This window comes from Gymnoscopelus braueri, assembly GCF_963280865.1.
Source record: "Gymnoscopelus braueri genome assembly, contig: SCAFFOLD_105, whole genome shotgun sequence".
NCBI lineage: Eukaryota > Metazoa > Chordata > Actinopteri > Myctophiformes > Myctophidae > Gymnoscopelus > Gymnoscopelus braueri.
Window position 1 is genome coordinate 205098 of NW_027660631.1, and position 26303 is coordinate 231400.

The 26303-nt window shown below is 39.7% G+C and overlaps 1 protein-coding gene across 1 annotated transcript; it reads left to right on the forward strand.

Annotated features, from left to right (window-relative positions):
* Positions 1–1901: 1901 nt before the first annotated feature.
* On the forward strand, positions 1902–5683 carry LOC308081348 (uncharacterized protein; the record flags this gene model as incomplete). The annotated part of the gene is made up of 2 exons (XM_080457729.1): positions 1902–2071; positions 5265–5683. Exons 1-2 carry the CDS (start codon positions 1924–1926, stop codon positions 5681–5683), a joined length of 567 nt encoding a protein of 188 aa, XP_080313855.1. The 5' UTR covers positions 1902–1923.
* Positions 5684–26303: the final 20620 nt, after the last annotated feature.

Genomic DNA, 26303 nt, shown 5'->3' on the forward strand with positions numbered 1-26303 from the left:
TTGTTTTTTTAGGTGCGTGTGCCGGAATCATAGTGGCATGCGTGGCAAGAGAGACAGAGCGCGACAGAGAGAGAGGGAGACTATTCACACAGTCACACCTTCAAACAAAAAAACAATCAAATACTGGCATGGTGATTTGCATATCAAAAAGCCAAGGAACTACGCAAATTAACATTAATGGTCGTGGCTCAGGTGGCTGCATATCAGTGGGGTGTGTACCGGTATACAGAGAGGGGGGGGGGGGGGGTAAATATTGGTGGTTGCATTTTTTTGGGCTTGTTTCTAAAGTGTACTTACTTATTTAGACTTGTTTCCACATTTTTGATTCATTATTCAAACCAGTGGTTCTCAAATATTTCCATGAATTTTTTTTGTGCCAGGGAGCATTTGTGTTGTTAGAATGTTTCAAAAAATATTCCAAATATTCCACATTTTATTGCAAGAGTTTTTGAAAGTAGCAGATCTACAAGCTCACATCGCGTGGCATCGTGACGCATTGTGAGCTTGTAGATTGGCTAATTTCAAATAGCCGACGGTTTAAAGTGCTCATGTGGCCTATAGTATTTTGGGCTTGTTTTAAGACTTGGTTGCTTATTTCTTTCACAAAACATAGCAACATCGGAAAATAATCAACAGATTTTTGCTGGCAGAGTGAGGAACAGCGCCACAGATTTACCATAGAGATACATACAGTGGCCGAACACAGTATCGCATTGTGCTCCGTAGGTCCTTAGATGCCATATTCTGAGAGGACATTGAGCCCTCAATGGCTGGCCCTTTACCAAGGCCTGGCTACTCGACAGAGACGATATACATTAGGCCACAGGCCCTCTTTTGATATGTCTTTGAAACTCTGGGACCCTTATGTACACTGTACAATCCTCAGTGACTGTTATTTGAACTCTGAAAGTGTACACATGTAGGGTCCATTTGGACCCCTGGTGGTCCCCGGACCCCTCATTGAGAACCAGTTAAACAATGAAGTCCTCTTCCCAGAACCCCGCCCCTCTTCCAGCATCGCACAACTCAACTCCCATGGTCCGTCAGAGAGTGATATTCAAGTTCATCAAGATGAAGCCCTACATGGGGCATCAAGTTCAAGAACTTGAACTTGATGCCCCATGTAGGGCTTCATCTAGTTCTTGAACTTGATGCTCATGCCAGTGAAACAGAGGTTAGTGGGTTCAATGTTATCTCCTTCCTTTCGAAAATGCAGGCTTCGTGGTCGTTAATGCACATGCGCAACTAAAAACACCAGTCATTCGTTGCCGATAAAAATTGATAATCAAATTTGTTGACGATGAATTTTGTCATAGATTGTAATCGATTAGTTGTTGCAGCCTTAACGACTACGTACTATGGCGTAGTGTGTGTGTGTGTGCGTGTGCACTCACACTGTATGATCCTGATCTTCACACACAACCTGAGCAAATGAAATGTAATGAACATGCGCCAGGCAAATGAAATGAATTTAAAAACTTTAGACAATTGATATATATGATATATCTTGTGACTCCTGACTGAGACCTCACATCAGATGCTTGAAGAACAGGATTGTTACGTGCATTTCAACATACACTACATACACACGTACACACACTCCCTGCTGGTGAACATACAGCAGGGAGAGACTAGCCTCATCGTGCACTCTCACCAATGTGATCAGGTGAAAAGTTAACGTTTAGATAAGAGTTGTTCCAATACCGATACCAGTGTCGGAAAAGCTGCCGATACTGCCTAAAATGCTGGTGTCGGTATCGGTGAGTGCCATTCCTAAACCACATAATTTAGCACATGATGAAGTGTCATTTACAGTAATCAATTGTGTGTGTGTGTGTGTGCGTGTGCGTGTGCGTGTGCGTGTGCGTGTGCGTGCGTGCGTGCGTGATGCCTACCAGTGATGGTCATCTATCCAGTCACAGCATGTGGCCTCAGCAGCACATGCATTCCTATGACTCAGCAGACCAGAGTCAGGACCTGAGCTCTGCTGCCCCCTGGAGGACTGCTGCCTGCATGACTTCCATCTCCACCCTTGAGGACAACAACTACTGCACTGACACTGAAACAAGCTGTGAGTAACACACACACACACACACACACACACACACACACACACACACACACACACACACACACACACACACACACACACACACACACACACACACACACACACACACACACACGCTTTTTCAGGGCTCATACATTTTAATCCAGACTTTGTCAAGAGCCGAGTAGGCTACATCCGAGGGGGGTATGCACTCAAGTCAAGGATGCCATAAAACCTGTAAAAAAAATTATAATATATCTATATCTATATCTATATATATATATATATATACAAATATTTGTGGGCCTTTTTCTGCCTTTATTGATAGGTACAGTAGACTGACAGGAAATGGGGAGAAAGAGATGGGGAGTGACACTCAGCGAAAGTCGTCGGGATCGGGAGTCAAACCCGCGACACACTGTCAGGCCACCTGATTCGAATGCTAGCAGCATAGATGCCTAGACGGGTACGCCAGCCGTCCAGGCCGGGTTGACTCTTTTTATAATTCCATTTAAATTTTGAAGCCATGTTTTTTAGGTCAGTTTTAAATGTGGATAGGGAATTAAGAAGTTTTGTGGCTGTTGGTAGGTCATTCCACATTTAGTGGCAGCAATTGCACTGAAAGTAATTGTTTGCAATGTGGCAGCAAACTTTTGGCTATCTTTCCCCATGTTTGTGTCGAATCTAGGTGGAACAAGGTCAGAGGAGCTCCCTCTGGTGTTGTGCCCATGGGCGTCTCTCACTGTAGAGAAGTGGTTAGTAATTTATTGCACTCTGTCTTCCACCATGAGCCATCCCAGCCTAGCAAAGTGAGCTGGGGTTAGGTGAGTCCTGGGGTTGAGGTTTTATAGTTGTCTTATCAGTTTGTTTTGACAGGTCTGTCGTTTAGTTTTTAGTGACATGGAGGTGTTTGTGAACTATGAGGTGCAAGCATAGTCAAAATGACACTGGATGAGGACTCCAGCCAGAGACCTCATTGCACTCGTGTTGATAAACGAGGAGATCCTGCCCAAAAATCCTGTTCTTTGGTTGACTTTCATGTTCACTTTTGTTGCCATTGTTTTCCCACTGGAAGGTTTGTTATCCCAAAATACAACCCAAATAGGCAACCTCATCTTAACTTGTAATTACGTTGTCACCAACTCTGACCATAAAGCCTGGTGACTTACAGAGGTTGGTTTTGGACCGGAAAAGTATAGATTCTATTGTTCCTAGGTGTAATGACTGTTTCTTGTCGAAAAGCCAAGTAGTGCAGATATTGCTGAGCTCAGTGCTGAGGGCTTTTTCAACATGTCTGCAAGGAAACGGAAAAAGGTTGCCTAAAACAAGTAGTGTGTAATGAAGACTTGCAATTGTAGCCCTTGGAGCGTTTAAGTGAAATACACAAATTACAGTAAACTACACACGCTAAGTTGTTTTAACTAAATTGTTAATTTCAGCTCAAAAAGCAGATCATAAGGCAATTTTTCATTAAGCAGGACATTTATAGTAGCTCACATAGATTCTCCAACTTCCTGTGGGATGTGACAAGGGGTCCCGACTCCCTAAGCAATTCTTGAAATTGTTAAATTGATAATTTATTGGTAGGTAAATGGGATGTTTTCTCCCACATTGGGCACACACATTGCATTTCATGCATTGCGGACACACAGACAATTCTATGAATACGCTTTATTTTACTCCTTTTACTCCAAAAGAGTTTGAGAAATACTATAGAGTAGAGACACAGGTTGGAGGCCTCTGTTTAAATCTGGCAGGTGCAGGACATAAATCAGCCTGAAACAGAAAGCCTGAGGCAGGTTGGCCAGTTCATTCATCACCACACTCCCTTCCAAGATGATACCCACTCTGGATGGGTTAAACTGAGGATGTCATTTTATCCACGCAGAGGATTCCCACTGGAGTTTGAACGTACAGGTCCTTGTCAGTTACATGCTAACACAGAAAGAAACACATTGACAAGGAGAGGACAAAGAAACAACAGTTGGATAACGCTGCACATAAAGTACCTCTGACTTTTTATAATGGAAATCATTGTAAAGTATGAATTGCACTGAAAGTAATTGTCTGCAATGTGGCAGCAAACGAGCAGATATTAACACGTTGGGTGCCGGGATTTTTTCATAACAACTTACCGTGGGTGCCAGCATTCTCCCCATTGACTGCGCTTTGCTGTTTAAAGCTCTAGACTCCACGACGAGCAAATCCACGCAAAAAAAAGCATCCATTCATGTAGCGCGATGACCCTAGCTACATCCTGGAAAAATAACATTTTTTGGGGGGGGGGGGGGGTGGAGATCGCGCATGACCGGTTTTCCCCACCGGAAACAGATTCGGAGATATAGGCGTTTTAAAGAAGGAAATAGACAGGAAGCGGATGGGGAGCCATGTTTTTGTTTCCGGCGATCCATTTGGCCTATCCTTCTCAGGATCACAATGGGTAAAAACCAAAAGACAGCAAAACCGTTTCTATACGGTTTTGGCACTCCACGTAACTATTTGCACCTTTTGCAAAACCGTTTATATACGTTTTTTGCACCCCAAAAATTGGTACATAAAATACTGTAGATGTCAATGTCTTTGGAAGATTACATTATTCTACAAATTGGTGACAGTTTTAATTAAAGGCTTAAAATGAACAATAAAATAACGATGCACCTGCAACATTACAACAAATAAAGTTACTTATGGAGCAGGTATTGAAAAAGGCAGAAGGATCATTCCCCAAGATGACCGCCAGTCCCTGAAGACGTCTCCTGATGTCTGTTGGCTCTGTGGTCTGGAAGATAATGGATATAACACGAGTAATGGATATCAACATGTATCAATCCGTCAAATACTGTACATTTCAGACAAAGCCATTTTAATGCTCAGTGCTCACTTCCAGTCTGTATCCGGTAATATCCAAAACACATATACTTGTACAAACACAGATTGATTCCATATCCACAATAAACCGGATGGCTAGAAAGAGTCCTTCTAGTCACGTGTGTGAAAATAATTAAATTAAATAAGCAAACGTTCAATATTTTTTATTGAGATATGTTCAGACCTTCGGATGTTTGGGGCCAGCCCTAGTCTCAATAGACCAGTGGTTTTCAAAGTGGGACCCCAGGAGTCCTTGAAGGGGGTCTAGGGCATCCACAGCAGTTATGGGGGTATAAAACACATTGAATTGCTCTCTCTGAAGTTTCCTCCTTTCTCCTCCTTCTAGATCTCCAATTCATTCCTGTGTGTAAAGAGGAGTTTTCCCCTGAACAGCAGGAGAGGATTCCCAGTCTGGTCCAGGTGAAACTAGAACCTCTACAATTTAAAGAGGAACAGCAGGAGATGGGTCCCAGGCAGGTCCAAGTGAAACCAGAACCTCCACAGATTAAAGAGGAACAAGAGCAGATTGGTCCCAGTCAGGTCCAGGTGGAACTAGAACCTCTACAATTTAAAGAGGAACAGGAGGCAATACTTCTAAGACCAGAAGAGGCTAGTGGATCAACGTTCACATTACTAGCAGTGAAGCGTGAAGATGGTAATGAAAACAGAGAGACAGAGCTTCCAGCCAGCACCTCAACTGAACACGTGAAAACGCAAGCTTATATAGAGTACTGGGTACCAGCTCCTATCTTCACACTGTTCTGAATCTGACACTGAAGAAAGTGATGAGTGGATGATGAGGGACAAACATTGTCCAACAAGCTGTCCCAGAACGTGAAGTCATCAAAACAAACATCATTCAGTCAAATAGGAAAGAAACGCTTTAGTTGTACAGAGTGTTGCAAAGTCTTTGATCGCAAAGGTGTTAGGAACAGACGCATGAGGATTCATTTAGGGGAAGAGTCAGTTGCCTGTACCGTTTGTAGTAAAAGCTTTTCCCAAACTGTACATCTGAAAACACACATGATGATCCATACAGGGGAAAACCCCTTTGCTTGTACAATTTGTAGCAAAAGCTTTAACCAATCTCAAAATCTGAAAGTACACATGAGGATTCATACAGGGGAAAACCCATTTACTTGTACAATTTGTAGCAAAAGCTTTGCTCTTAAAGGAAATCTACAAAAACACATGATGATCCATACAGGAGAAAGCCCTTTTGCTTGTGCAATTTGTAGCAAAAGCTATAACCAAGCTCAAAATCTGAAAGCACACATGAGGATACATACAGAGGAAAACCCCTTTGTCTGTACAATTTGTAGCACAAGCTGTACTTCTAAAGGAAACTTGCAAAGACACATCCTGATTCACACAGGGGAAAACCCATTTGTTTGTAAAGTCTGTAGCAAAAGCTTTAAACAAAATGGAAATTTGAATACACACATGAGGATTCATACTGAGGAAAAACCCTTTACTTGTAAAATGTGTAGTAAAAGGTTTGCTTTTGACATTTTGACATTTATAGTAGCTCACATAGATTCTCCAACTTCCTGTGGGATGTGACAAGGGGTCCCGACTCCCTAAGCAATTCTTGAAATTGTTAAAATTGATAATTTATTGGTAGGTAAATGGGATGTTTTCTCCCACATTGGGCACACACATTGCATTTCATGCATTGCGGATACACAGACAATTCTATGAATACGCTTTATTTTACTCCTTTTACTCCAAAAGAGTTTGAGAAATACTATAGAGTAGAGACACAGGTTGGAGGCCTCTGTTTAAATCTGGCAGGTGCAGGACATAAATCAGCCTGAAACAGAAAGCCTGAGGCAGGTTGGCCAGTTCATTCATCACCACACTCCCTTCCAAGATGATACCCACTCTGGATGGGTTAAACTGAGGATGTTATTTTATCCACGCAGAGGATTCCCACTGGAGTTTGAACGTACAGGTCCTTGTCAGTTACATGCTAACACAGAAAGAAACACATTGACAAGGAGAGGACAAAGAAACAACAGTTGGATAACGCTGCACATAAAGTACCTCTGACTTTTTATAATGGAAATCATTGTAAAGTATGAATTGCACTGAAAGTAATTGTCTGCAATGTGGCAGCAAACGAGCAGATATTAACACGTTGGGTGCCGGGATTTTTTCATAACAACTTACCGTGGGTGCCAGCAAAAAAATTGGTACATAAAATACTGTAGATGTCAATGTCTTTGGAAGATTACATTATTCTACAAATTGGTGACAGTTTTAATTAAAGGCTTAAAATGAACAATAAAATAACGATGCACCTGCAACATTACAACAAATAAAGTTACTTATGGAGCAGGTATTGAAAAAGGCAGAAGGATCATTCCCCAAGATGACCGCCAGTCCCTGAAGACGTCTCCTGATGTCTGTTGGCTCTGTGGTCTGGAAGATAATGGATATAACACGAGTAATGGATATCAACATGTATCAATCCGTCAAATACTGTACATTTCAGACAAAGCCATTTTAATGCTCAGTGCTCACATCCAGTCTGTATCCGGTAATATCCAAAACACATATACTTGTACAAACACAGATTGATTCCATATCCACAATAAACCGGATGGCTAGAAAGAGTCCTTCTAGTCACGTGTGTGAAAATAATTAAATTAAATAAGCAAACGTTCAATATTTTTTATTGAGATATGTTCAGACCTTCGGATGTTTGGGGCCAGCCCTAGTCTCAGGGCTGGCCCCCATGCATTGCGGATACACAGACAATTCTATGAATACGCTTTATTTTACTCCTTTTACTCCAAAAGAGTTTGAGAAATACTATAGAGTAGAGACACAGGTTGGAGGCCTCTGTTTAAATCTGGCAGGTGCAGGACATAAATCAGCCTGAAACAGAAAGCCTGAGGCAGGTTGGCCAGTTCATTCATCACCACACTCCCTTCCAAGATGATACCCACTCTGGATGGGTTAAACTGAGGATGTTATTTTATCCACGCAGAGGATTCCCACTGGAGTTTGAACGTACAGGTCCTTGTCAGTTACATGCTAACACAGAAAGAAACACATTGACAAGGAGAGGACAAAGAAACAACAGTTGGATAACGCTGCACATAAAGTACCTCTGACTTTTTATAATGGAAATCATTGTAAAGTATGAATTGCACTGAAAGTAATTGTCTGCAATGTGGCAGCAAACGAGCAGATATTAACACGTTGGGTGCCGGGATTTTTTCATAACAACTTACCGTGGGTGCCAGCATTCTCCCCATTGACTGCGCTTTGCTGTTTAAAGCTCTAGACTCCACGACGAGCAAATCCACGCAAAAAAAAGCATCCATTCATGTAGCGCGATGACCCTAGCTACATCCTGGAAAAATAACATTCACTCGCGAGTTAAAACGGGGGGGGGGGGGGGGGGGGAGATCGCGCATCGCGCATGACCGGTTTTCCCCACCGGAAACAGATTCGGAGATATAGGCGTTTTAAAGAAGGAAATAGACAGGAAGCGGATGGGGAGCCATGTTTTTGTTTCCGGCGATCCATTTGGCCTATCCTTCTCAGGATCACAATGGGTAAAAACAAAAAGACAGCAAAACCGTTTCTATACGGTTTTGGCACTCCACGTAACTATTTGCACCTTTTGCAAAACCGTTTATATACGTTTTTTGCACCCCAAAAATTGGTACATAAAATACTGTAGATGTCAATGTCTTTGGAAGATTACATTATTCTACAAATTGGTGACAGTTTTAATTAAAGGCTTAAAATGAACAATAAAATAACGATGCACCTGCAACATTACAACAAATAAAGTTACTTATGGAGCAGGTATTGAAAAAGGCAGAAGGATCATTCCCCAAGATGACCGCCAGTCCCTGAAGACGTCTCCTGATGTCTGTTGGCTCTGTGGTCTGGAAGATAATGGATATAACACGAGTAATGGATATCAACATACCAATCCGACAAATACTGTACATTTCAGACAAAGCCATTTTAATGCTCAGTGCTCACATCCAGTCTGTATCCGGTAATATCCAAAACACATATACTTGTACAAACACAGATTGATTCCATATCCACAATAAACCGGATGGCTAGAAAGAGTCCTTCTAGTCACGTGTGTGAAAATAATTAAATTAAATAAGCAAACGTTCAATATTTTTTATTGAGATATGTTCAGACCTTCGGATGTTTGGGGCCAGCCCTAGTCTCAATAGACCAGTGGTTTTCAAAGTGGGACCCCAGGAGTCCTTGAAGGGGGTCTAGGGCATCCACAGCAGTTATGGGGGTATAAAACACATTGAATTGCTCTCTCTGAAGTTTCCTCCTTTCTCCTCCTTCTAGATCTCCAATTCATTCCTGTGTGTAAAGAGGAGTTTTCCCCTGAACAGCAGGAGAGGATTCCCAGTCTGGTCCAGGTGAAACTAGAACCTCTACAATTTAAAGAGGAACAGCAGGAGATGGGTCCCAGGCAGGTCCAAGTGAAACCAGAACCTCCACAGATTAAAGAGGAACAAGAGCAGATTGGTCCCAGTCAGGTCCAGGTGGAACTAGAACCTCTACAATTTAAAGAGGAACAGGAGGCAATACTTCTAAGACCAGAAGAGGCTAGTGGATCAACGTTCACATTACTAGCAGTGAAGCGTGAAGATGGTAATGAAAACAGAGAGACAGAGCTTCCAGCCAGCACCTCAACTGAACACGTGAAAACGCAAGCTTATATAGAGTACTGGGTACCAGCTCCTATCTTCACACTGTTCTGAATCTGACACTGAAGAAAGTGATGAGTGGATGATGAGGGACAAACATTGTCCAACAAGCTGTCCCAGAACGTGAAGTCATCAAAACAAACATCATTCAGTCAAATAGGAAAGAAACGCTTTAGTTGTACAGAGTGTTGCAAAGTCTTTGATCGCAAAGGTGTTAGGAACAGACGCATGAGGATTCATTTAGGGGAAGAGTCAGTTGCCTGTACCGTTTGTAGTAAAAGCTTTTCCCAAACTGTACATCTGAAAACACACATGATCCATACAGGGGAAAACCCCTTTGCTTGTACAATTTGTAGCAAAAGCTTTAACCAATCTCAAAATCTGAAAGTACACATGAGGATTCATACAGGGGAAAACCCATTTACTTGTACAATTTGTAGCAAAAGCTTTGCTCTTAAAGGAAATCTACAAAAACACATGATGATCCATACAGGAGAAAGCCCTTTTGCTTGTGCAATTTGTAGCAAAAGCTATAACCAAGCTCAAAATCTGAAAGCACACATGAGGATACATACAGAGGAAAACCCCTTTGTCTGTACAATTTGTAGCACAAGCTGTACTTCTAAAGGAAACTTGCAAAGACACATCCTGATTCACACAGGGGAAAACCCATTTGTTTGTAAAGTCTGTAGCAAAAGCTTTAAACAAAATGGAAATTTGAATACACACATGAGGATTCATACTGAGGAAAAACCCTTTACTTGTAAAATGTGTAGTAAAAGGTTTGCTTTTAAAGGAAATCTGGCAAAACACATGAGGATACATACAGGGGAAAGTTTGTGAAAAAAGCTTCAAACGAAATGCTTTTCTAAAGTTGCACATGAAGACTCACACAGGGGATAAGCCCATTACTTGTACAATTTGAGAAAGACACTTCTATCAAATCATTTTTCTTTGCACATGACGTGACTCATACAGGATAATACCTAATTTGTGGCAAATGCTTTCGTCAAAATACAACTTTTAAAAGGATCCCTGGCTAATAAGCCTTATATGCCTTAATGTATTATAATTTCACTCTATAACTAAAAAGCAAAAGCAAAAGCTTCAACTTAAGTGATTGGTGCCAAGCAAAATTAAACATACGTGGTTGATTTAGCAAAACGCTGATGTGAGGAAGGAAAATAAAAAGCACACTGTGGCCCAAGATGGCTGAAATTTATCAAAAGGTTGTGTCTACAGACAAATTATGAATGATTATTTTAGCATGCATTATAATTGAGTGCTCTTCTTGTGAGGCCACAGTATCTTTTGCAGTGGACTTGGACAAAAGCACAGTGTGGTGTCAGTGATGTTATGTTTTAAATGCAGTGAGTCACTGGTGGTCATTTGAATGAGTCGCAGGGAAATTGTATGAGTCCCAATAAAAAAAATGTTAAATGTTGAACGTGTTTGATATTAAATGGCTTGGTTGAATGCTTGATTCTGATTGGTCAATCACTGAATTTAGCATTCTGTTATTTAATAATACCCGCTGTAATAACCGTGCAATAACAGACCGTTGTCTAATCAAAGGCTCAGAGCACCTGCTCATATCAATCTGCGCTGCTTGATTTTGTGCCGTAGAGTATTACAGTATGTGTTGTTTTTTGTTGTTGTTTTTGAACAGACTGTGAAGAAAAATATCTCTTCGGGGACAATAAAGATTATCATTATTATTAGATGTTATAAACTAATATTATCTAGAACAAGACAAACTCATGAGCAGAATGCAGCCCCTGTCCAAAGCTGTCATCAGTGTTAAAAATCCAGTCACACATGGTATCAGGAGATGATGGATTAGATCTACTTACAATGCAGCTCCATGGTTGGAGAGGAAAGGAGCAGAGAGGCCACACTCAGCCACAGTACCATCTTCATCCTGCTGCCTGGTCCTGATGTGTCTGCTGAAGCTCCACAGATACCTTCACCCACTGCCTGCCCCTGTGTCTCCTGAAGCTCCACAGATACCGTCACCTACTGTATTCTCCATAGCCTCTCCAAATACCCTCCCCTCAACACCGCCCCCTGAGACAAACTTCCACATGCAGCTATTTGCCCTTTTTGTTTACGAGACCATCTTGATGAAATTAATATACAGTACCATAATAAGAAAACAATTCTTCTCCTCTGAGCGCAGATGACCGCTAGGCAAATTGGTCCCACCCAACATTTTTAAGGAAGTTACAGGCATCTGTATGAAGTATAAAAACCCTGTTTTCATTGTCACATTACTCCGGAGATTTGCAGGTGAGTCACTTTTTACTTACCCACTGGTGTGGCTTGGGCACAGAAAGTTTGAAAAGCACTTGGGGCTTGTTTCCATTGTGGTCTTATGTATTCAATTAATCAAGACATACAGAATACTATACAAGCCTTTATGCTCCATCGTACGAAAATAGCAGATCTACAATGTTATCCCACATCAATGATGTTACCCTGCAAAAGAATAAAACCCTTGCTGTGCATTCCATGTCTATAATGTGTTATTAACATAGTATAACCTGCTTATAAGAACTATACATATTCATAATCCTCCTATAATTTGACAAACCTCTGTCATGGTGGTGAGGCCAAAATTGCTCTGCCCGGTTCTCCTCAGTGGCTGGAGCAATTGATCTGAATTTGCACCCAGCCATTGACCATTACCATGTGCACCTAACAGTGATTTCACCAAATCTCAGCTGTTTATTAGCGTTTTTGGGTCAAAGAATGTCGCGATGGTTACGGTATGGACTAGTACTTTATAACAATTATAACACATTATAAAGCATTTTATAATGGCTTATAAGGTTAATTATTATAATACCTCATAATTGCAGGAACTCACGGATAGTCTTTTTTAGGATCATTGTGTATTTAAATTTTCATTGTTGTAATACATTATAGTAATTTAAAATGCATTATAGTCACTGTTGTAATGCATAATACTGTGATTGTAACTATAATAAATGGTCATTGAGTGCTATAAGTAAAGGGGGAAAAGATCATTAAACAAAATGCAATAGGGCTTTGCAGCGAGATCCCGGAAGTAAAAAGAAAAATCCCATCCCTTTCTTCCGTAACAATCCAATGTAGACTTACCACTAGAATCCTGGTTGTAAAATGATGCTACAGTATATGCTTATGCTCCTGTAGAAGCCACACATTGTGTACATACCATGACGTTCTCCTATTTTACTCTTTCGTTTGCGCTCTTTAAACTTATTTTTTTACGGTTTTAGTATTATTGTTATTATTATTATCACCTGATGCTGCATTGTCTGAAGGAAGTCAAACAAAAATAAGTTTTACTCTTATGTACCTGTACACAAGATGTAACAATAAAGTACAACCATGAACCTTAAACCTTGAACTTTGCATCGTAAAAACATGAATAATAGCTCAGACAAAGTAGTCTATGGAAGCAGATAGAGACAACACATTTTAAATCCCTTTAGTTTAGAGAGATTGAAACCACAGATCAGGGATGGCACTTAGCAGTGACATAAGATTCTTTATTTGCCTTGAAAATGATTGAAAGGCACCTCGTGACAGAAATTTTTTTTTCGCCCTGAAAATAATGGCAGGCAACAATGTTGCCATACTGTCTGTCTCATCATACTGTAACCACCATGTCCTTCACACAGGACACCCTTTTACTACTTTCATTGCTTGCGGTAAGGAAAGTAGTCCATTCATTCATGCCAGGTGCGTCCAGTGCAACGCGTCCTCAGGAAAACAATGGGAAGTGTTGATAAAATAGAATCAATATTCAGTTACTGCATTGTCTATTTCTCACTTCAAATGTTTTCAAAAACATTATTGAGAGCATGTTTAGCTGTAAATTACATTGTGTTTGTTTACATAGCTGCCATGTTGGATATTCGGCACAAAATCAAGCAGAGCAGATTGATATGAGCAGGTGCTCTGAGCCTTTGATTTTTGTGTTATGGAGTACAGCGGTCATTATTCAAAAATAACAGCTCACTGAATTCAGTGATTGACCAATCAGAATCAAACATTCAACCAATCCATGTAATTAAGCCATTTAATATCAAACACAGGTTTAACATTGCAATTTCTCAAAAATGACACTTTTTATTGGGACTCAGAATTTTCCTGGGACTCGTTCAAGTGACCACCAGTGAGTTCAGGACTCACTACATTGAAAACATAACATCACTGACACCACACTATGCTCTTGTCCAAGTCCACTGCAAAGGTTACCGTGACTCATAAGAACACTCAGTTATTATAATGCATGATCAAATAATAATTGATCAATATATTATAATAATAAGTCCACAGTGCCATGGACGCGTTAGACATGTTGGGGCTTTTCAGTGGTTTTCCACCAGAGGGTGGGGGGACTGGGGACTGTACGAGCAAAAAGAGGGACGGGTCAGGATTTAATTCATAAATGTAAGTTTGCTCATCCTGGCGCTTCATTCACCATTTCAGGAATAAATGGCTTTGCACAACAATGTTAACTATAAAGATAACAATGAGGCCATCCACATTGATGAATTGTCTATTCTTATATTCTGTATTCTATACCTGCATATTATTCTATGCATGTATATTTTCATCCACGGCTCTGGTCCAGCTGTATGAAACGTCATAAGTGATCGCGGAATTTGCCGTCGCTTTGAAATTACGCTAGAGTGCATTCTGATCTTATGAGGCCAACAGGTCGACCACTCTGTTCTCGTATTTAATCCTCTCCTCCTCGCAGGGGCGGGGCTTAAACGCGAGTGGAGGACGCGAGGAGAGTGAGCGAGTGACCGAGTTTGGGGGATTGGAATTCAGCTTATATCTCCGTTCCTCTTGCTTTACGGCCAAAACAAGGCATATTCAACAGGCCACAGCTGTGCAATGAATTATCGCGCGCGGATAAAATCTTTTTACGAGCCGAGATGCGCGTGCGTGTAATGAGGCTATCTCCGTGCGGACAGCGTTTACAGAAGATATTCCATGATTTTTCAAAGGTAGGTAAAAACTTGTTTTCGCTGGCACTGAGGTGACACTATTACACTTTTACTCTGGTAGTTAAAGAATTAAGTTGAAGCATTGTGTGATATTTTGTTGCTGAAATTAATATCAATCAGGTCACAAGTAAAACCACCAGAACGTTTAGTTCTGTATGAGATATGTGTCAGCTCAAATTGCTCTTTAAAAAAGGCATGTTACTGTTTAACTAACATATGTTTCTCAAGTATGAATCCATGTTTCTTAAAAGTATCCCTGGCTAATAAGTCTTATATAACTGACACAAGTTGATGATGTCATTACTATAGAATGCATGTGCTAATAAAAACATTGAAAATATTGTTGCGATACTCATATTGACCTTAGGAAGTATTACATCGTTTTTTTGTTGTTGTTATGTTTAGGTTAAGTACGATTGTTTATTGCTGGACCACACATGGACAAATGACATCATCAATGACAGGCTTTTCCCCCCTTGAGAAAAAGACTATTTCTAAAATATAGAAAATATTGAAGGTGTTTTTCATTTTAGTTATAGAGTGGAATTATATGCATTAAAGTATAAGGCTTATTAACCAGGGATCCTTCTAAGAGTTGTATTTTGACCACAGCATTTGCCACACACTAGGTATCAACCTGTATGAGTCACCATGTGCAAAGAGAAATTATTTGTTTGAAGTGTCTTTCTCAAACTGTACAAGTAATGGGCTTATCCCCTGTGTGAATCTTCATGTGCAACTTTAGAGAAGAATTTTGATTGAAGCTTTTTTCACAAACTGTACAAGCATATAGGGTTTCCCCTGTATGAATTCTCATGTGTGCTTTCAGATGGTGGGTTTGGTTAAAGCTGTTACTACAAAGTGTACAAGCAAAGGGCCTTTCCCCGGTATGTACCATCAGGTGTTTTGTCAGATTTCCTTTATGAGCAAAGCTTTGGCTACATATTTTGCAAGCAAAATGCTTTTCCTTAGTATGAATCCTCATGTGTGTATTCAGATATGCAGTTTGTTTAAAGCTTTTACTACAAATGTTACAAACAAACGGGTTGTCCCCTGTATGAATCTGGATGTGTCTTTGCAAGTTTCCTTTAGAAGTAAAGCTTTTGCTACAAATTGTACAAGCAAAGGGGTTGTCCTCTGTATGTATCCTCATGTGTGTTTTCAGATGTACAGTTTGGGAAAAGCTTTTACTACAAACTGTACAGGCAAAGGGCTTTTCCCCTATATGAATTCTCATGTGTCTGTTCATAACACCTTTGTGATCAAAGACTTTGCCACACTCTGTACAACTAAAGCTTTTCTTAACATGAATTCTCATGTGTCTGTTCATAACACTTTTGTTATCAAAGACTTTGCCACACTCTGTACAACTAAATTTCTTCTTAACTGAACAACATGAAGAAAGGAGCTGGTCATCTCTAGTTGGTACCCAGTACTCTACATAAGCTTGTGTTTTTATATGTTCAGTTGAGGTGCTGGCTGGAGGCTCTTTCTCTCTGTTTTCATCATCATCTGCACTCTTCACTGCAAGTAATGTCAACGTTGATCCACTAGCCTCCTCTGGTCTTAGAAGTACATCCTCCTGTTCTTCATGGTTCTGTGGAGGTTCTAGTTTCACCTGGACCAGACTGGGACCCATCTCCTGCTGCTCGTCTTTAATCTGTGGAGGTTCTAGTTTCACCTGGACCAGACTGGGACTCCTCTCCTGCTGTTCAGGGAAAAACTCCTCTTTACACACAGGAAGGAATTGGAGATCTAGAAGGAGGAGAAAGGAGGTAACTTCAGAGTTTTTTAATTATATTATATTTAATCTTTTTTAAACTTTTGTCAAGCGGCACTTGTCAAAATGCATGTGTATAAAGTATGAATTTGTGTTAACATGTACTATGTAACTGTACTGGCCAACATATCAGTGACCAAATTTACATCTATTGCAGTGATTCTCAAACATTGTACTTATTTCAAGAACACCCAGTTTGATATGCATTTAGGCCACATACCCGCATAACTGTCAGTTACAGAACCATAAGGGTCAATTTGGTTCCTAAATAACAATGATTTAGCTAGGGACCCCCAAGACCCCAAGGGGTCCCACTTTGAGAACAACTGGTCTATTGAGACTAGGGCTGGCCCCAAACATCTGAAGGTCTGAACATATCTCAATTAAAACTTTTGAACGATTGCTTGTTTAATTTAATTATGTTCACGCTCGTGACTAGCAGGACCTTTTCTAGCCATCCGGTTTATTGTGGATCTGGAAACAATCTGTGTTCGTGCATGTATATGTGTTGTAGCTATCATCGGATACAGACTGGATGTGAGCATTGAACATTAAAAACAAGGCTTTGTCTGAAATGTATTTGACGGTTTGATACATGTTGATATCCATGACTCAAGTGTTATATTCATTATCTTCCAGACCACAGAGCCAACAGACATCAAGGAGCCTTTGTCTTCGGGGACTGGCGGTCATCTTGGGGAATGATCCTTCTGCCTTCTTCTATACCTGCTCCATAAGTAACTTTATTTGTTGTAAATGTTGCAGATGCATAGTTTATTTTATTTTTGTGTTCATTTTAAGCCTTTAATTAAAACTGCCACCAATTAATAGACTCATTTAATCAGCATTAAATAATACTGCAACAATACTGTTTGAATGCGAGCGCTGCAGAGCACAGCAACACTACTGCACTACACTAATAGCAAGTTGTAAACATGGCAGAAAAAACTCAAGAAAGCGACGTGCAGAGATCACCACTTATGAACGTTTTAGGAGTGATGTGTGGAAAGTCTTTGGATTTCCATCCAAAAATGGAAAAATAACATCAAGAGACACGGTAATCTGCAGAGTATGCAAGATCGAAATGAAAATACAATTGCAGGTCTTCATTACACACTACTTGCTTTAGGCAACAGGTTTCCTTGCAGACAGAAAAAGCCCTCAGCACTGAGCTCAGCAATATCTGCACTACCACTACTTGTCCAACACCAGAGGGTGCTCCTCTGACCTCGTCCCCCCAAGATTTGACACAAAAAACATGCCAAATGCTAAATGTGAAATGACCTACCAACAGCCACGAAACTTATTGATTCCCTATCCACTTTTAAAACTGACCTTAAAACATGGCTGTCTTCAAATTATAAATGGTCCCCTACAACCTTGCCCGAAAAGAGTCAACTCTTTGGGGGTACTCTTTGACTGTAGTAAAAATCTTTGACATATATACATTGAGTGCACACCTCCCTCGGATGTACTTAGCTCTTGACAAAGTCTGGATTAAAATGTATGAGCCCTGAAAAGATTTGTGTGTTACTCACAGCTTGTTTTAGTGTCAGTGCAGTAGTTGTCATAGGAATGCATGTGCTGCTGAGGCCACATGCTGTGACTGGATAGATGACCATCACTGGTAGGCATCTGCTTCATACAGCACACACACACACACACACACACACACACACACACACACACACACACACACACACACACACACACACACACACACACACACACACACACACACACACACACACACACACACACACACACACACACACACACACATTTAAACATTATATCATAAGTAAAATAAATTGAGTTGCAAAGTATCAAGAGAAAAAATATATATACAATTATACAATTAACCACTTTCAACCTGAATACCTGTACAGATGTTGGTTCTATTTGTCTGGCTTTCTTTAACCTTTCTGAAGCAAATCACACCCAGGTGTTGCAAATACTGATAATTAAAGATCAGAGCGGCAGGATGTTTCTCTGCTGCACACACTCGCTGTATCTCTCCTTGTGTGCACGCGCGTTGAGAGTGCACGTTCCCACTTTGCCTTCCCCTGTGTGTTATACAAAAGGTTCCCAACCCCGGGTCCCTGGAAGAAGGCGGCCAGGAATTCCTAGTTTATGTATTGTACAAATATGACAGTGACATCACTTTTACAACCAGCCTCGAGTGTATTGCTACGTCGTACATGGTCATACATGGTCGACCATGGTCCATGCTCGAGCTCAATGTCGCTTGACAGTGACATCACTGACGAATCACTGCCGGCAACGGTACCCCCTAGCCCAGGGGTGGGCAGAATTTTCATACTGACTTCGATAAAGTGAGTGAAGGGCCACACATTGTACAATTGAATTTAAACTTGAAACGCATAGTGCTGAATTATGTTAAAACTGCATGAATTTGGTAGACATGCCAGGCTACTTTACAATAAGGTCCTTGCTTTCACAACAAGAATTTTCAGTAACAAAACACAGATTTTTACAGCTGTTCTGTATCACTCTGGTGTACTCTTAAGGTTACAATGAAAATATTACTTAAATAAAACAATCCACTTCAATGGCGTATAAACTATAAACTATTAAATGAGCCTATAACTGTATACAGTATCTCATCGTATCTGATATGCACCACTCCATAGGTTACTGATAAAACACATTGCATTATGTTATAAAAATGGACTCAAGGCAGACTGTTTAACATAAAACATTTGCAGGTATGAACTCAAATGGTAAATATGAATTACTATACATTGAAGTCGAGTTAAATTAATGTGTCTCTCAAAACCATTAAAATATTTCAGCCTTTTAGAATGTTTTTTTCTTTTTCATTTTTTTCATTTTGTTTTTCTTTGAGGACTTGGCGGGCCGTATTGAAATGGTCAAAGGGCCGGGTCTGGCCCGAGCCGTATGTTGCCTAAATGTGCCCTATCCCTAGGCAGGGCAGGTAAAAATGTAGATGGGACAAGTAGATATGAGATGTACTTGGCCTAAAAACTCAAACTCATTATAGGCATTTTCAAAAGGAAGGAGATAACATTGAATCCACTAGCCTCTGTTTCACTGGCATGAGCAGACACTTCACTGTCACTGTGATCCTCCAGGGAGGCAATATCTTCTCCTCCTCCTGTGAAGGCCTCCCGGTCAGTCTCTCTGGTCTCCACTGCCCCAAAATGCATCTCTGCAGCTCCCTCCACCTTCTCAATCAGGAGTTCACTCTCACCCTGGTCCTCAGCATCTGCTGACTGATAAGAGAGACACATTAGACATGGAATGGACCCAGAACATTCTATATCACAAGGTTGCTGTATTGTCTGGTACTGGTATTGGAAAACATTAAAAAAACATCATCATTGGTCAGTTTTTGTGCTCCACCTTCTATACAGCGAACACAAAAGTGTGCTAAAAGGAAACATTAATAAAAAGGGATCTCATGTCAAACTCTTCTTTGAGTCAAGTTGGTACCATGGTTCTGAGATAATGGACCCAAAGAGGTCAGTGGTGGAAAGTAACTAAGTGCATTTACTCAAGTACTACTGTACTTGTTGTTGTTTTTTACTTTACTGGAGTATTTCCAATTTTCAATATTTATACTTCTACTCCACTACATCTCAAGAGGCAAATAATGTACGTTTTACTCCACTACAGTTATTTGAAAACGTGAGGTACTAATTACTTTATAGATTATAATATATAACACAATTTATAACTCAACACTGCACTGGATGCAGCAGAGATACAGGCTGTCCTGTATGCATGCAGTGGAGGACATTTTTCGTATAAATGTGCTTTTTTTCTTTCAACTCTCTTTGGCTAGCAGTAATAATCCTTGTAGAATGAATGGAAGTTATGGACGTTAACTCTTCAGTGAATGAACTGAACTACTACTGCAGCTCACTGGACGTTAGACTGTTAGCTTCGTTAGCTTAGAGCGCATTTCACTGTTTACACTCTCATACCCACGTTGTGAAGCCACAGTATTGATGAAAACAAACATTGACACAAAGACAATATAACATCCATATCATGTCCGTTAGCCAGTTCTCTCCACAATTACAGCAAACACGTACAAGTAATGAATCAATAATAAAAACATGACAATACATTCCCACACTTATCCCAATAAAGCCTGGTACACAATACTGTACCTGAAAGGAGGAAATAAAGTGAATCAATGCAGTTTGCAGACAGTAGACACACAGAGCTGCTGCTTAGTCCAAAGTATCATCGCCACTAGTGTTCAGTGTTGCCAGATTGTGTAACAGAAATAAGCAACCAGGTCTAGGAGAACAAGCCCAAAAGAAGCAACTTGTAGGTAGGTCACGTGACATGAGCACTTTTAACCTATGGCCCTATGCGTCGGCTATTGGAAAATAGACGATCTGCAAGCTTGTAGATCTGCTATTTTCAAAAACTCTTGCAATAAAATATGAAATATTTGGAACGTTTTTGAAACATTCCAATCTGGGAACCCATCGTCAAAATAAAGGGAAAACAGTGCCCTCTGCTGTTTCTTTTTCTTTTTTTTTTAGCGCAGCTCGGAATCTTTGAGAAATATTTGAGAACCACTGGTTTAAATAATAATTTTAAAAAAAACATTGGAAGCAAGCAAGCCTAAATAAGTAAGTACACTTTAGAAACAAGGCCAAAAAAACCGCAACCCGCAACTACCAATACAAAGCAGCTTTACAGAAAAATACGCCCAAAGTCGCTTATAAAAAGCCGACATGGCAACACTCATCATTACCCATCATGCAACACAACCCAAGACCTCACTAATCAACTGACGATCTCGCTAAAACCATAGAGAGAACCGAAGTGTGACATCATTGCCACTAGAGGCCGCTATCGCCACAAGTCATTTTTTCTGTTATTAAAGGTAGGGTAAGTGATTTGCGTTGGTTAAAATAATTGTTAAATAGCTCTATATTCTGATAGTACTCATTGCTATAGAGTGTTTGTTCAGTATTAGGAGTCTCCTTGTCTCTCCACCTCTTTATTAAACAGAAAAGGCATTTTCGTTTCAGTTTCAGTTTCATTTCCAATTTTATCCAACCAGGACAGAGAACTCAATCAGGATACAGATTAAACAAGTGAAATTGGAAGTGATGACACTAAGAAATGAGCATGCAAAATTGGAACTGGAACACTATACAAATTAAGCTTAAAAATGGGTACTTTCTCCTGATTGGCTGAGATTTTGACACCTACCGAAAAATGTATTTTCTGTTTATTAAAGAGCTGGAGAGACGGGGAGACATCTGTTACTGAAAAAACACTCTATAGCAATGATTACAATCAGAATATAGTATTTTAACCTTTTAACAAAATACTTTTTGTTTTAACCCAAAAATATCACTTACCCTACCTTTAATAGAAAAAGTAACTCGGAGTTTGTTTAAATAAACAAATGAGCCCAGTGATTTTACTGAAGGAGGATATGAAACATCAACTGACGGTGAAAAAAGCAGGTTACTATTTTTTTTTTAATGTTATGTTTATTCTTTACTGTAGCACTTTGAGGTTTGTTTCAAATGTAAAGTGCAAAATGTATTATTATAATTGCTAATTTAGGCCTCTCAAAGATGCTTAATTTAGGAAGATAAATCCCCACCAGTAGCAGTCAGAGCTTTGCCTCTGCCATATTGGAGTGATGCTTAAAAAAAACTGTCTGTACAAAATACTGTAAAACACTTGTTTTTATTCTGTTCTACTATCATATATTTAATGCTTCTACAGGACTGTACTGTGTTGAACAGTACTATATTCTGATAGTAATCATTGCTACAGAGTTTGTTCGGTCGCAGGGGTCTCTCCAGCTCTTTAGTGAACAGAATATAATATCTGCTATTTTCACTACTTTTGTGTGACACTCTTGTATGATGATATGAGGCTTTAATTAAAAAAAAAAAAAAAATCTGAAACTTGGACAGAAGTTTCTGCCTGAGAGCAATGATGTATTTTATATAAGCATTAAATACAGCTGAATGTGAAAAGCTGCAGCTCCCTCTGCTGGCTGAATTCAAAAATAAAACTAATCCTCTCATTTCTAGATATTTGGCCAGAGCAGACTGTACATCAACAGACAGAATATATTTATTACTACACAAGAACTAATAAATGGTATGCTATGATTGGTGATGAATTGATCAATAACATTAATACATATGTATTGTTTATCAGTAGATGTGTTTGATTAGTTCACCAATAATTACGTGTGTATGTATTATTGCATTGTAAATATTATGTATAATAACAATGATCCAGAAAAAAAAAGTATGTGTTTAATATCATCACATTATTAATAAATGATCATTAGCACTATTTTCTGTCTTTTTCAATATTCAATTTATTTCATCTTTTTATTGCCATGACAGCACGGGATGTTAAATCACGACAAACCCCCCAAAAGCTTCAGTTTAGATGAGATTGAGCTGCTTTGAGCTCTTGGAGATCTGACCTGATGTATCAAAGATAGGCTTGAAAAGACCAATGGCCCATGATTTGAATTAGGTGGTCCGGAATACTGTTACGAGACGAGAGGCATTAATGTCTATCATGAACAGTATGTACCAGCTGCAATGCTAATGCACCTTATTTATAAATGTACATAATTGGATGGATATGTTATGTGTACATGTGTAGATACCTTGTTGTTGTTGTTGTTGTTGTTTTTTTCATTCCTTCTTGGGTAGTGTTGCTGGACTTGACAACTGCATATGACACCGTCTCAATTTTAATATATAATATATTGCTGAAAAACTGACCAAACTGATCCCACAAACGCTGTTCACGGCTCAGCCATGACAATAGTCACACCAGGGGCCATGCCAGGGCTCACAAGTTTCTCCAGTCCACTCCAAACTTGCCACAAACAATGTTTTGCTCTGCCACGCGCTCAGCCATACCAAGAAACCAAAGTTGTGCTCTGTAGGCCATAAGCAGTGTTAAAGCAGTGTTTGACACTTCAAATGGCCATTGCTCGGATCAGCGCAATATAGGACTAGATTTGAAGGCTGTGTAGCGGCTTGAAAATCTAGTTGGGATTTAAAAAAGGCTGTATCTGACCATATGATAAGCCCCCAAAATTGTGTTTATCTGTGAATTATTTCAAAAGTGATGTCAGCCAGCTACTGTAAAATATATGTTCAATTAAATCATTTATTTTTTAAATATTGTAAAAATATTGTAAAAAATACCACTATGTACAAAAAAAAAGAGCATGAAAAATAAAAAAAATATTTAAAAAAAGCGGAGGGGGGTCGTCTGTCTACCGGGAAACTGGTGCTACCTCCTCTTATGGCCTCCAGAAAGATGAGTATAATTGATACTCCTCACACGCATGCACGCACGCACGCACGCACGCGCGCACACACACACACACACACACGCACACACACACACACACACACACACACACACATCACACACACATCACACACACATGAATTAGTGTGCTGTTGGAGCTAAGGGCCTTTCTCTGTCCTGGCCCATACTGATTGTCTCTACAACACTGGTAGAGACAATCTACAATTTAACACTGTTAAATAAGCACTGAGGATTTTATAGCATAGATTGGGGTTCCAGTATAGCTTACTCTCAACCTTTTTTAATTTCAAGGACCCTCAGTTTGATATGCATCAGGCCACAGACCCCCATTTGATACCTGTTTTTAGTTTTTTATCAACACTGTAAAAAAGAAAAACACTGTTCATTTAGTTCTGAGTATAAACATGGAACCAAATGGACCCGCCAATCAAGAGGACACTTTCTTGTAAGTGCATGCACAAAGGAAAATGAAAATGAAATCCTGTGTTTCCTAATCTTCTTTCCACAGAAGACACTATAGTGGAAGGAAGGTCACTTCTCTTTTCTTATCCAAAGAGAAGTGACCAGTGCGTATGCAGTTCTGTGAAAAGGACAATAATAGAACAGTGTGGTTTTAACAGGGAATAGTTAGTCATTTTAACTGTCTTTATTCCTGGTGCGTGATGATAACTATGACTTTCTATAATCTTCTTAGCCATTACTTTTTTAATTAATCGAATAATTGAGAAGCATGTTTTCTTTGAGAATTTCTTATATATTTTTATATCAACTCTCAATCAATTCTTTTTTAGAATCGACTAAATTGATTAGTGTGATTAACCACTTAAGCCCTACTTTATGCTTTGTTTTGTGTCTTGAACAAAAATAGCGTAAATAGCATTTCTAAATGCTCACAATGCGTCGAGATGCGATGTGTTGTGAGCTTGTAGATCAATTAAATATACGTACAGTATTGTTGCTTTTGGGCAGAAACCTTCTATGTCTGAAAACTGTTACTTGTCAGGAAATGGGGAAAAAACTGTGGATCCAATGTAGTTATTATTTACGAAAGTCACAAGCTCTTGTTACTTTGCATTGGTTACATATCTATAAAACCAACAGAAACATTTAACCACTTTCACTTGAACTTATTATCTATTTTGTTTTAAATAGCCGATCTACAAGTTCACAAAGCTTTACGATGTGGCGTGTTGTGAGCTTGTAGATCGGAGCTATTTTAACTGCTTTTTTGTGACACTGTAGTGTGATGAAGTAGGGTATTCATTAAAAAAAATGATTTCTGCATGACAACGATATGCAAAGACAGTACTAACAAAGATAAGATGCCCAAGATTTGTATCCAAAAGGATTCAATGTATAGGATCTTTAGTATTATTTCCTTACAAATACTTACAAATACAGGACAGATAACAGTGTCACAAAGAGACCTAGAGAGTAATGGAAAGGCCCCTAGGTCTGGCCTTTCAGGAACAATTGGTTTAATCTCTCTAGGACGTTTTGTTGACAGTCAATCCATCCACACGCAGCTCTCTTATTTGTATCATTATAGTTTATTTTATTTCTTATCTTTATTACATTTCTGAACTTTTTAAACGTTGCATGTCTGAAAAGGGTCATAATTCTCACAAATTTGGTCCAACTGACACAAAACTAAACTAAATATCAGCCTTTTGCGTTTTATGCAAACATCTGGCTTTGTTTAATTATTGTTCTGTCAAACAATATTATTTGTCCTTGAGATACACAGTGTTCAAAGTGTCCAGACTGGATATATGGCATGGCCGCTGCGGCTGTCAACCGTCAAACTTGAGAAAGTAAGTTAGTCCATTGGCAGTTGGCACACAACTAATCTGAGTTCTCAGAAGTTTTCGCCAGCTCTCGCAACGGTAGGAGCACACAACTGATCATAAGTCATCAACTGTTTGTACAGTCATCACAAAACATTTCATGTTCTGTTGTGCTGGTGAGTTTCATTGCAAAAATGCAAAAGAAATAGAGGAGGGAGACCACTGTATAATGCAAAAATAGTTTTAATGCCTTCAAAAAGCTATTTTTACAACTTTTACGATTGGCTCAAAACATTACAGACAACTCAGCAACACGTTTTGAGTATTATGACTATTCCTCAGGCAGTCTCCCTCCTCTATTTTTTTGCATTGGAACACTAACACTTTGAGATGAAACTCACCGGCCACAAAAAAAAGTGGAGAGACAGTCTCCAGCTTTTGGATTTGCCAGCCTGTCTTGAACTGATTACTTGTGGCTGGAATTCATTTTTCTGCTTTTTGCTACCCTACTGGAACAAACTCTGCAGAGACATCTACACAGTACTGCACATTGTGACAGTACGTTTTAACAGCGGGCGACTCTCGGGCGATCGCCGGGCGACATCGTCCAAAAGATAAAGAAAATCCATCTTTCATCGCCCCCCCGCCCACTTCACCCTATCGCCAGTAGTTGCCGGCTCTCATAGACATATAATGCACTTCCGGAAAATACTATCCTGATCGCCCGCTGTTAAAACGCACCGTCAGTCCAAACCACACCAA